The 11736-nt window shown below is 49.2% G+C and overlaps 2 protein-coding genes across 2 annotated transcripts in view; one reads left to right on the top strand and one right to left on the bottom strand.

Annotated features, from left to right (window-relative positions):
* Positions 1-9785, top strand: part of FLVCR2 (feline leukemia virus subgroup C cellular receptor family, member 2) — a gene marked incomplete at its 5' end in the record, with an annotated part of 11797 nt that extends 2012 nt beyond the window's left edge. The window contains 2 exons of the mRNA XM_010153489.1: positions 9277-9411; positions 9688-9785. Coding sequence (XP_010151791.1) covers positions 9277-9411; positions 9688-9785 — 233 coding nt within the window. The remainder of the gene's footprint in view (positions 1-9276; positions 9412-9687) is intronic.
* A 201-nt stretch (positions 9786-9986) lies between these two features.
* Positions 9987-11675, bottom strand: LOC104511037 (chromosome unknown open reading frame, human C14orf1; the record flags this gene model as incomplete). Its single annotated transcript, XM_010153488.1, has 3 exons — positions 9987-10066; positions 10236-10354; positions 11585-11675. Coding segments are annotated over 3 exons (290 nt in total), but the record flags the coding sequence as incomplete, so codon positions are not given.
* Between the last annotated feature and the right edge of the window lie 61 nt (positions 11676-11736).

The following is an 11736-nucleotide window of genomic DNA, read 5'->3' as shown; positions in this document are numbered from 1 at the left end:
ATTTTCAGATGGGTGGCTGTAGTCCCAGCTATGCCAGATGCTGGGGCCTCTGTTTGCTTAATGTCACACAGAATGTGTAGGCTCCAGTCTGGGAGCCTGCAGGGCTTCACACATCTTCATCTTGGCTAGGGACAGATGTAGGGCAGCACTGCGCTTGCTTCTCTCCACTGACAATGCACTAAGCCCTCCAGTGCTTTGCCCTTGTTTAGAGCTGGGTGGCTATTATTTCAGCTCCCTAGGGAGGCAGGTTGTTCCTTTTATTCCCTGTCCTCGACTGCCAAGTCAGATTCAGTGTATGGGACTGGGGGAGACTAGTTGGCAAAGCCCAAACGAGGGCTGGAGCAGCCTGGCTTCCCACACTTTGCTCAGTGCTGCAGACAAGGCTGCTAGTTCATATGTGTGCACCAGAGCTCGGGGTATAATGTCCCTGTGGCGTGCTGTGCAATGAATGCAGATGTTTATATGTGGGAGAGGGCCTCCTGGTGAACTGATCATAGTGGATACTCTCAGAAACTTTCCCTGCAGGGAAAGATAGGGAACTGGTGGTTGGTTGAGGCTCTTTTCTTTATTGCTCTGGGCTCCTCTTCTAGGACGTTAGCACAGACATCCACTCGATGTTTACGAAGCCGTCAGCGACCGTGATTAGCAAAGTGCATAAGCTCAGTTCTCTGCTGGCTTGAGTCAGCTCTTTCCAGAAGACAGTGCTGCCTTCCTCCAGATAATCTAACCAGTGTGATCTGGAGAGAGACCAGAAGGTCCAAGAAGCAGCTCTGCTCTGGCTGGCTGCTCAGGGAGGTGGAATTTCAATTACAAAATACATCTTTTTTCTTTTATTTATTGTTACTGAGGTGTCTGAGCACAAATGAAGAGGATAGGGGAAGTAAAGGCACTTGATGTCATCAGTGGGGAGGGGAAAGGCTGTACAACTTATCTAGTTTGGGTAAAGGAATCCTTTCCCATTGTCATAACTTAAAAAGAATTCCTGGCTTTTTTCTGCTCTGAGACTTAAAACTTTGGCTGATTTTAGCAGCGGTGAGCAGCATGGTCTATGGGACCAAGCTAGAAGACAACTGCTCTCCCAGAATCCTGGTGTAATGAGGCTAACTAGAACACAACTAAGCTGAGCTGGGGTAAAGACCAGTCTGTTCTGATATACACCAAACTACTTATATCCATTGATTAACAGTGCTGAAATCAAAGGCAGAAGATGAATTGCAAGGCCAAACCATCCTCCACAAGCCCTGAGGCAGCAGGGTTGTCATGAGAGGTGCTGGTTCCACTGTGAGTTAATTCATTCATTTGGAAGGCCAAGGAAATACCAAGGTCCTTTGGCAGCAAACAAGGTGCCTGGTAGTAGTAAAGTCCTTTCCCTTTGCCAGGCCCTTCTCTCACCAGATGAATAGTACATTTTTGCTTAAGCCATTTTTAGTATAAACACAACTGCAAGAGCTGGCTGCTGGAGCGGGGAGGGCATTGAGGCCAGAGGTGGTACAGATGTAATTTCTGTAATCCTAAAAGCCTCCAGAACTCATTGCAGTAAGAACCAGAGGGATGTGTGTGAGGTGATGGGTCTCAGTCAGTCAAAAACTTCGTTGGTAACTCGTTCCCCCTGAGGCATCATGCTCTGAGGAAGTCACGATAGACACCCCACTGCACCCCCAAGTGACCCTCCACATCCTGAGCTCACCTGGGTACTTCTCAAGCTTAGCAAACAACCCCAGGTGCTCGGCCAACTGAGGGTGGGCTGACCCTGGTGTTCCGTGCTAACATGGATGCCTCAGTCAGGGGAGCAGCTGGCTGGGAATGGGCACTGTGTGGTCCCTTTTTGGAGAGGGAGCTCTGGCTGAGTCAGGTACTGGAGCTTTTCTACGTGGCACAGCTGCCTTACACATGCTTGGGTAATTTTACTGGTTTCTTCCTTTGCCTGTTCCTCTCTTTTTATTTCCTCCCTTTTCATTTTCTTCCCTCCATCTTTTCTGGAACGGTGACTTGTGGCTGTTGTTACAGAGACTCCAAGGCAGCAATCAAATCACGGATTATGGGACTGTAGCTTGTAACCCTAACCCCATCAATTCCCATTCCTTCTCACTAGCTCATACACAAAGGTAGGAAAATCACACTAATCTGCTTCTCTGAACACTCACAGGTGGCACGGGCACCAAGCCAATGGCACTTTTGGGGTGACAGCAATGGCCGCAGAGTACCAAGAACCTTTCTGGCCTCCTTGGGTACTCACCTGAGAGGAAAGACAGACAGCTTTCCAGATCAGAGTGGAGATCCCACCAGACTCATTTCAGATAGGGGCGTAGGGATTCCACTAGGTGCAGCAAGGCAAAGTCTGGTGCTGGAACAGATAGAGAACTGAATTGTCAGTAAGTTACTGTGGAGAGAAGGTGCTAGCATTTGGAGACTCTTCTCTGACATTACTTTTACAGTCCGGATTCTTGGCTGGAAGTGATACCAGGAATCCTATAGAAGAGTTGGCTTTGATCAGAGCCAGGGTGCATGGCTAGCTTCAAGAAGGAACTTTAAAAATATTTAGCAATAGCAGAGTCATTGGGTTGGTGCCTTTTGGTATATGAATCACTGAAAATTGCCAAGCTCTGTGCTTGCTGATCTGTGAATCTCAGTGGCATTTGTCACTTTCTCAGCTGTTGCTTGGGGTGTAGCGCTTCTTTACGCACTGTCCTCTGCTTCGCACCAACTGGCTGATCTGCCAAGTTAACCGTGCTACTCTGCTTTTCAAGGTGTTCATTGAGTGTGTGTATCACTTAGTGTCACAGCCAAGAGAAATAACAGGCAAAAGCAGAGGGAGCCTATTGGGAAAACCAGCTTTAATCCTGCTAAGACTAGAGCATGTGCTACAGCAAGTGTGAAGCTGCCACGCTCTGATTGAAGTGTGAAGAAGTGTCCCATGGGCGGGGAAAGATTGACTCCAGGCTGACTGCCTCTGAAGCTGTTTCCATGCTGCAGTCCATGGCAGTTTTAACAGGTGTGGTGTTGATTTGAGGCCAAGGAGTTGAGAAGCTGGAGCTGCCTGAGCTGGGCACACGTGCTTGGGATATACTGGTACTCTTTTGTTGGATGAAGTTTGACATTGCCTTTGTTAGCAGTCCTAGCTTGGTACAATTGCCAGTGTTACCACTGACATCCCAGTTGCAGAATAGACGCTGCAAGGCTCAGACATGTTGCTGTATATGCTCTCTGTCAAAACTGCTTCGAAAAAAAAAGACAGGTCATTGTCACAGGAGACTGATTTAGGAGCCTGGTAGACAGAGTCCCTTGGGAAGCAGTCCTGAGGGGCACAGGAGTCCTTCATCAAGAAGGAAATCTTAAAGGCCTAGCAGCCTTATGGACCTTTGGAAGAAGGGGCACACAACTCAGGAGGGGACTACAAGGATTTTGTGAGGTTATGCAGGAAGAAAATTCGAAGGGCTGAAGCCCAACTAGAATTTAACCTGGCTACTGCCAGAAAAGATAATAAAAAAGGGTTTCTATAAATACATTAGCTGGGGAAGGGTCTGGAGCACAAGTCCTGTGAGGAGCAGCTGAGGGAGCTGGGGCTGTTTAGCCTGGAGAAGAGGAGGCTGAGAGGAGACCTTATTGCTCTCTACAGCTACCTGACAGGAGGTTGCAGAGAGGTGGGTGTTGCTCTCTTCTCCCAAGTGACAAGTGACAGGACAAGAGGAAATGGCCTCAAGTTGTGCCATGGGAGGTTTAGATTGGATATTAGGAAAAAATCTTTCACCAAAAGGGTTGTCAGGCACTGGAACAGGCTGGCCCGGGAAGGGGTTGAGTATTTAAAACATGTGTAGACATGGCACTTTGGGACATGATTGGACTTGATCTTAAAGTTCTTTTTCCAGCCTAAACAATTCTGTGATTCTGTGGCTGTTGCAAGGAGAAGATTGACACAGAGTCAGATGTGAGCTTCCAGAGGATGCCGAGCTGTGGAGCTGTGCAGGCCTCACCCTTCCCACTGAAACACTGGGACACTGGCTGTGTAGCCCTTTCAATGACAGTAGGTCTTCCCCTGTCTTGACCCAATGGAGGTGCAGTCCCATGGTGCAGGTAGGCAGCTGGCTTACTGTTTTCTCTGGGGGCTTATCATCCAGAGTATTGGCCTAATAAGGTGTGATTGTTCCTGATGGTAGAAATAGAAATGGTCTGATGGAAAACTATCAAAACCTTTACCTGGATGTTCGGCTGTTGAGTGGCTTTGGTGCAGTATAGGACTGTGGAACAGCCTGATTTCCCAGTGTATTAAGGAACACACAAGGAAAAACACCTACATTCTGATTCTCACAGGGTAAGATCTTCCATTTTTGCCTTGCAGTGGCTTCTGGTGATGAAATGGAAAGCCTAGAATCTGGCTGAGCTGTTGGCCTTGCAGGGAGAAGAGCAACATATAAAGTCATAAATTCAGTGACAAGAGTCAGGGTTTATCAGCCTTGACTCTGCCCAGGAACCAGCCTCTCAGCAGCTACCTGTCAGAGCTTTCAGCCACTGTGTCCACACTGCAGGGTGTTTTCCCTTCTTCCTGCAGGACCTGCCTTGTGTTCTCCAGCAGTTTGTCTGCTGTCGGTGCCCTTATCTGCTTACAGTTATAATTAAACAGATGTTGCAATTACCAGAACTTGTAATGGGAACTAAATTAGCCTAATGGCATTGTGGACACCTTGTCCTCTATTAATAAAGCTGCAGCGTGGTTCCAACAACCCTCCTGCTTCTGTGTACCTCAGATCCCAGAGCTCCAGTTTTCTGGCTCTGGGGACACTTGGCTCAAACACCCGTTTTACAGGATCATGAGTCTCGCTGTGGCCTGCCTTTGTTGTAAGGGCACCTGAAGCCATTGCAACGTTCCGGAGTAGTGTCAGTTGATGCAGCATACACATTGTACTCATGTATATGCTGTGTACAGCCTGTGCTCATCTGTTCCAGCTTTCCAGCATCCACATGTGGCTTCTTTGCATTATGAAATAAGCATCTCTGCTGATTTTTTTCCATAGTTTGTTTCGACTCAGGAGTGAATTGTTCAAGAAAAATCTTAGACAACATTTCTTTGGAAATACTTTAAAGCCTGTGTGGGTTTTTAAGAAGGTAGCTATCATGTGGACACAGGATTCCAAAAGAGCCGGACTGTCTTCTCGTTCAAACTGTGCTTTTCCAGGCCTCTTTGAAACTTGCACATTTGATTAATGTGTGTTCAGGGCACTTGGGACTACTTGGTGCCGGTCTTGTGTAGTGGTAGATAAATGGAATTTTATGTGTGTGAAGAACCTGTCCTTGACAGCCAAGAGCAGGGACTAAAGTGGTTTCAGACTTTGTCCTGGTTTTTGAATTTTCATAAAATTAAAAACTTTTCTCTGGTGTGTTATACTACCAGCAGGGCTGAGCACTGATGAGTGGATGATTTTGGATGACTGGTGACGTGCTCTAGCTGTACAGTCACAGTGAGGGAATTGTTTAAAACAGGTCTAAAGTTCTACTGTGTCCTCAAACTATGTTCTGGGTAAGTCAGGACTTGATCAGGGCCAAGTACCTTGGTTTTGGTTTGTGGTTTTTTTTTTGCTGGTCATATGTTAGCCTGAATGCGAAGATACATCTGATGGATCTCAGTGGGATACCCAAAGGCATGTTGCTTTTTCTACCCAAGGCCAGTGCCATTTAGGGGCTGGCTTAGGGCATTAGGGCAAGCATCCAACCTCAGTAGTGTACTGGAGTTCCTTGCAAGCTGTAGCATGCTTACTCACTAGTGAAACATTGCCAGTAAAAAAAAAAACCTGCTGGAATTTTGCATAGTTGGCGCAAACAGTGTGTGCCCCATCCCCTGCTTCCCAAACTTCCCTGCTCCCTTTCAGTGCTTACTGTGTGGCAAGCAGCCTTCTCTCCTATCCAAAGCCACGGGCAGGCTGTCTGCATGCTCTTGCCCAGTACTGACTCCAGATGTGAGAGCAGCCTCCTTTCCCAAGGCGGTGGAGCCCTGCAGGCTGGTTGATCTCCTAAACCTCTGTTCCTGTAGCTCCACAGCAGGTGAGTGATGTTTGCTCCCAGAGGTGCTTGGGGAGCCTGCTCAGAGCTGCCAGTGTGCTTCTTGGATGCATTCTGGGGTTTCCCAGGCTGAAATGCAGCTTTCCCCTTACTCCTACCTCTGGCACTACTTCATGCACACTCCTACCCCTCCTGCTGGTAGGAGCTCCCTCTTTTGCTTCCTGCCATCTCTGAGGCTTTCCTGATCTCACTCCTCTGCTTTGGGATATTGCTGCTGACCTCCCTAAAACCTTTTCACCTGCAGTTTGTGTAAGAGGCTACTCAACATGAAACTTTCTTATCTCTTGCTTCCATGCTGCCTGGACTTCTCTTGAACAGCACTGGGGATGTGAAACTTTCCCATGTACCTCTGCCTCCTGCCTCAGATGCCAGTCTTGCCCCACAGTGAGTTAAAGCAGAGCCCAGGCTGTGGGAGACTCCACATTTATCCTTACTGTCTTCTGAATTGGTGACAACTGGGGTGTCTTGCTGCGAGTGGAGTCAGAACTTGGAGAGGTATCTGAAATCCCCTGGGGAAAGAAGGCTCAGGTCTAATCCTAACACACCCCAGAAAGGCTCAGCGGCGGAGCTTATCAAGCTCCACCCAGGAAGGCTGAAGGGGATTTGCAAAAATTTGGTTGTTTCATGCGGCCCAGGATAGGGTGGTAACTGGGCAGCAGTCTCAGTTGTCCTTGCTTTTCCCCTGGGAAATGACTTTAAAGCTCCCTCCACATCAGGGGAAGAAATTGTAGGAGGGTTTAAGTAATCAGGCTAATTATTCTACAGGATTTATGCAGGAAGAAAACCCCTTTGTATTATGCTCACCTCTTATTTCTTACAGCTCTCTAAGATACGAGTAATGAACTTTGAAGAAAGCCTTTGAAATACCACTCTGTGGAATTATCCCAGCTCTAAGTCCAAGCTGAGGACAGGGAAGAAGCAGCAGCAGAGGGTCCCATCCCTGAATGGGGGGTGGGAATGGAAAGACTTGAAGATGAGCAGAACCACCAATCTATCTGGGAGTTGAAGAGGCTCTCAGACATGCCAAAGTAAGGACAGAGAGGAGCTAGTTGCAGTGCTGAGCCGCCTCCAGGTGCCCAGGCTGCAGGTTTGCTCTGGTGCTTGCACAGATGCCACACTGCCCCATGGCATGATGGAGGAGTTCCCAGTTCCTTCCCTTGCCCAGGGAACTGGCCCTGCAGCTTCACCGCTTCAAGTGTGATCTTGTGTCACAGTGAAATGTCTTCAGTGAGCTGGCTGTGGCGCTGACACCTGGGCCTATACAGCCTCTGTGAACTAACTGGTCTGAGGGCTGCAGCAAGCAGCTCAGGGGAAGTGGGACCCTTGCTCTGCCCTGTGCCTCACCGCCCCTTGCCTGGGCAGTAGAAGGGTCTGGAGAAGGAGGAGGGAACCAGGTGCACTCTGAGGATGGTGATTCTTCTTTGGGGATTCCAGCACACTAGCAGTAGCTGTGAATTAGCCAGCTTCTGGCCAGCTGGTCTCTCTGAAGCCTGGGTCTGGCCACCCAGGACTGTAACCACATTGTTCTTCTCTGACTTGCAGAAAGTGATGCCAGAAGCCTGCACTGAACCCATAGTTCTTCAGGAATCAAAGCTGTGAAATGGAGGGGTGGCAGAGATGGGAGATGCAGCCCCCCTCATTCCCATCTTTGCTACCTACGTTGCCCTCCTGTTACATGTGCACCATGGCAGTGGGGGCAGCGTCAGGGCAGGAGCCCAGTGAACTGCTTGTGGAGTGTGTGAAAGAGCAAAACAAGAAGGGAGCTGCCCTCTTCAGTTATACCTCTGCACCTCGCTGTTTTGGTGAAATATTGGCAAACCCACTGCTTCCCCCATATCCTACCATGTGTGCTTAGAGAAGAAAAAGCACACATGGTGAGAAAAGCTGTAATTCCAGGTTATCCCTGAGCACATGGGGGTAGCACCCTGCACGTGGCTGTGTCTCCTCTTGCAGGCAAACTGTGGCATGAAATGGAGAAGCTGGACCACAGCTGAGCTGTGAGCAGCCTGGAAGAGCTTTCAGCTGGCTCTCAGGAAGAGAGATTGCTCTGCCTTGGTGCCTGTGGTGCTCCCTGTTGCACAGGTAACAGCAGAGGCCTCAGCACATCACCACCGACTGCAAAGCAGTGCGGGTGCTGCTGCCGGCTCTGGGTTTATTGCGTGGCTGTCCCAGACAAAGCACTCGGTCTGTGGATAAACCTCTGCTCAGAATTCATAGGTTGCCCTGATGTTCCTATATATTATGAGTAATTAAGAGATACCAATATGCCTCCTACCTCGAGGCAAGGACTAGTTCTCCAGCTTATACTGAAGCTGCAACCTAAGCCCAGCTCATGACTGTGCTAGCAACAGGAGTCAAAGCACAAGCTGCCTGGGCTGAGGACTATGTCTTCCTCCTTGATGACAAAGTGCCTTTTCTAAATTTCAACACTACCTAAAAACTTCTGTGAAGATACTGATAACCAGCCAAGGCTGTGTTGCTCCTCACAGCCACAGGGAGGGGTTTGAGTGTGATGGAAAACAGGATTTGCTCCAATGGGGAAGCTTTCCACTTTGTAACAGAGAACAGAAGCCTTCTTACCAGCACTTGTGTCTTGTAGACACCACCTCTCTGTATGCTGCTGTTTATCCTCTAAACACAAATGTCGATCCTTATATCCCTTCTCCTTCCTTTCCAACATCCCTCCACTGGTGGAGACATCATGTGTCCTTATACTCCTTACATCATTTTAGGGGGGGGGAGGGAAGGAGAAAAACCACAAGGTGAAATGGATAAAACCAGTGTTCTCTCTGACATACCATTTTTGACAACATTGTTTTGGGTGAAATTATATGGTCTTTTGACACATTAAAAATTCAAGTCTTATGTTTGATAGTTTGGGATTGAGGATGGGGGTCTAAAATGGCTTTTCAATAGACAGATTTATGTAAAATAAAAACATTTGAAGTGTAAAATGAGAGCTGACAGATTCATATTAAATGGTTAAAACAGTCTTCTAATAGCCTGGATTATTTTGCAGAATGGAAAAATAATCTTTCTGCCCAGTGCTACTGTTGTGCTTTTTCCCTCCCTCCTGTATTTTTCCTCTCTTTGTTCTGCACATGCGTCTTCCCAGCCAGGAGATCCTGCTGATTCCTTCCCACCTTTTGTGCACTGCCCATCTGCTTTGGGAATTATTTCATCTAGGTCTAAGCAACCTGTTCCTGTTTCCTCCGTCTTCTGTAGCTCCAGCTCACAGCAGAGGTAGCTCAGGCCTTGCTCACAGGCAGTTTGCTGCCACCAACATGCTGCAGAAGCAAGAGCTGCAACAACTCCCTCCGTATGCGTGTGATGTGACCTCCCAGACCTGGAACTTTGTGGGTAGGAGTCAGGGAAATGCAGGTTGGCTGTAGAGATGATTTACGCTGCATCATACGGTAGAAACTGCTGTTTGCCCTGAGGTTGTACATCTCTACCTGCTGCTGCATTGCAGAAAGACAGACATGGCACCCTGCAGTTTTCTGTCATTTATTAGAAATGGCCCCTGAGGAACACACACATGCAAGTTACACAGCCGTGCCAGGGGCAGCACGCGTTCTCATTTCTGGTCCGAAGCGTTCACTGGATCCCGGGCAGCTCTACGCCTCCTCCCCACAGGTACACCGGGAGAGAAGTCCTTAGCACGTTGGGCACGCCTGAGCCCTTCCCTGCTGTCCTCCGGGGAGACAGTCACCAACTGCCCCCACAGGCTTTGACACAAACTCCTCTGGGATGTGGTCTTTGACATCAGGCAGTTGAAATTCTGCCTGAACAAGAAAACACTTGGGAATGAAGAATGATTGACAGAGTCCAACACTGATCCACCACTAGGACTGGTGTCCTGGAGAAGTTCAGACGAGCTTTAGTGGAAGTTCGGCAGTGAAGAGACAACATTGACCTACACAGGGCCCTCGGCTTCAGTTTTTCTTCTTGTTTTGTGACAGTGCTTCTACCTCCAGGTACTGCAGCCCAATCAACATTCCCATAATGGAGAAACCTGTGACAGAGACATGGGATGAGTTGTGTGGAAAATGCTGGACAGGAGATGAGGCACTCCCTTCCCACCATCCTCTCCCTGCCCTTATCTCATAGGCCCACGGAGAGGTTTTCTGGGGGGTCATAGTTCCAAGGAGAGTTTGTGGGGGAAGATGCAGAGCTCTACTTACTTGCTACCATGAGGGGTGCCATAACTCCAATTGTCAAGGCTGCAGTGCGATAAATGAAGACCTCGGAGAGGAAGTGAACAAGGGCCAAAAAGAAGGTGAAGAGCGTGATGTAGTAGAGGCTGTTGGAGAGAAGAGAGAAGCAGGTTATCGTACAGCCCATGGCATGGGCACGAGCATGGCTGAGTGGAAAAGAGCAAACCTGCATGCTGCCCTGTCTGTCCTCACTGTGGCACCACAGAGGGCACTCAGTCTCTTGCCCTGGTGAGGTACAAAAGCTCCCTGGGCAACAGCCATGAAGGGGGCAGTGTTCAGTGGTGCACTGAAAGCCACAGGCACTATCTGGCCTGAAGGCAGGTGAAGAGGGGAGAGGAAGGGTAGGGGCACAGGTGAAGGGAAAAGCACGTACACACTGAAAAAGAGGGCGAGAAATGGATGAGAGGGAGAACTAGGGCAACCGGAATTGGCAGACTCCAGGCTTTATCACCTAACACACCTTCCCACCTGTGCTCTGCTACCCTCTAGGGGCCACAGCTGTGGAAAGGGAGCAGCTCCAAGAGATGCAAAATAAAAAAATCCTTCTAAGAAACCACTGTCTTCATGGTGATTGGCATTGCCACCCCCCCGCTAAAAAACAGATAATTGATTCCCACCACAGACAAGCCTGGGCAATCCAAGGACATGCTGTCAGGTGAACAGTGACTTCTGCTGCAGGGCTGAGGGACGTGGTGACAAAAGTGAGTTCTAGCAACCTCCAGCGCTGACTTTGTCTAGCACAGACCCAGTCACCCTGCTTGGAAATCCCTCGTAGAAATACATCTGTTACCAGAGGGAGAAATGGCCTGTCTCTGCATCAGGCTACACCTCAGGCCTTGTCCTCCGCCCCAGGGAAGAGGGTAGGGAAGAAGGCAGCGGGTTAGGACCACTGCGAGGAGCCTCTCAACCTGCCACCATCTTTAGCTACGCTGTTGTAGGAAAAGAAGTACTGAGCATCAGACCACAGCATTAACCATTGCTTACTGTCAACAGCAGCAATGCCATCAGAAGATGCTTTCCAAACTGGAGCTCAGAAATTTGTGACGTAAGAAGTTCTCAGATCTACCAACTTCTGCCTAAGGTAAGAAACAGAACTCAAATGTGCAGGCGCTCCCCACGGAAGCAGAAGGGAGCAGCAGTTGACGCACAAATCCTGCACTGCTACTTAAGCTTTTTAGCCCTACAGAAAGTTCAGGAAGAGCTTCTGATCCCCCCTCCTCCGCGCTGCCCTCTACACCAGCTGCTCCGGTTGTGACTAGTGAGCCAACCACAGGATTGCACCGGTGTAAGTGCACCGGTGGTTGCACTTTACGTACGTCCTGTTGCGGATGTCAACGGCGCAGAGACAGCGGATCACTGATGACAGCAGGGTCCAGACGCCAAAGGTCCGAGCCTGGAGCCCGTTCACTGCGGGAAGAAGGAGGGAGCACATGGAGACCGCGCACAGCCCCGCTTGCCACCCCCCATC

Source organism: Eurypyga helias, unplaced genomic scaffold (assembly GCF_000690775.1).
Source record: "Eurypyga helias isolate BGI_N326 unplaced genomic scaffold, ASM69077v1 scaffold8796, whole genome shotgun sequence".
NCBI lineage: Eukaryota > Metazoa > Chordata > Aves > Eurypygiformes > Eurypygidae > Eurypyga > Eurypyga helias.
Note: the sequence above shows the minus strand (reverse complement) of the source record. Positions and strands in the feature narration are given on the sequence as shown.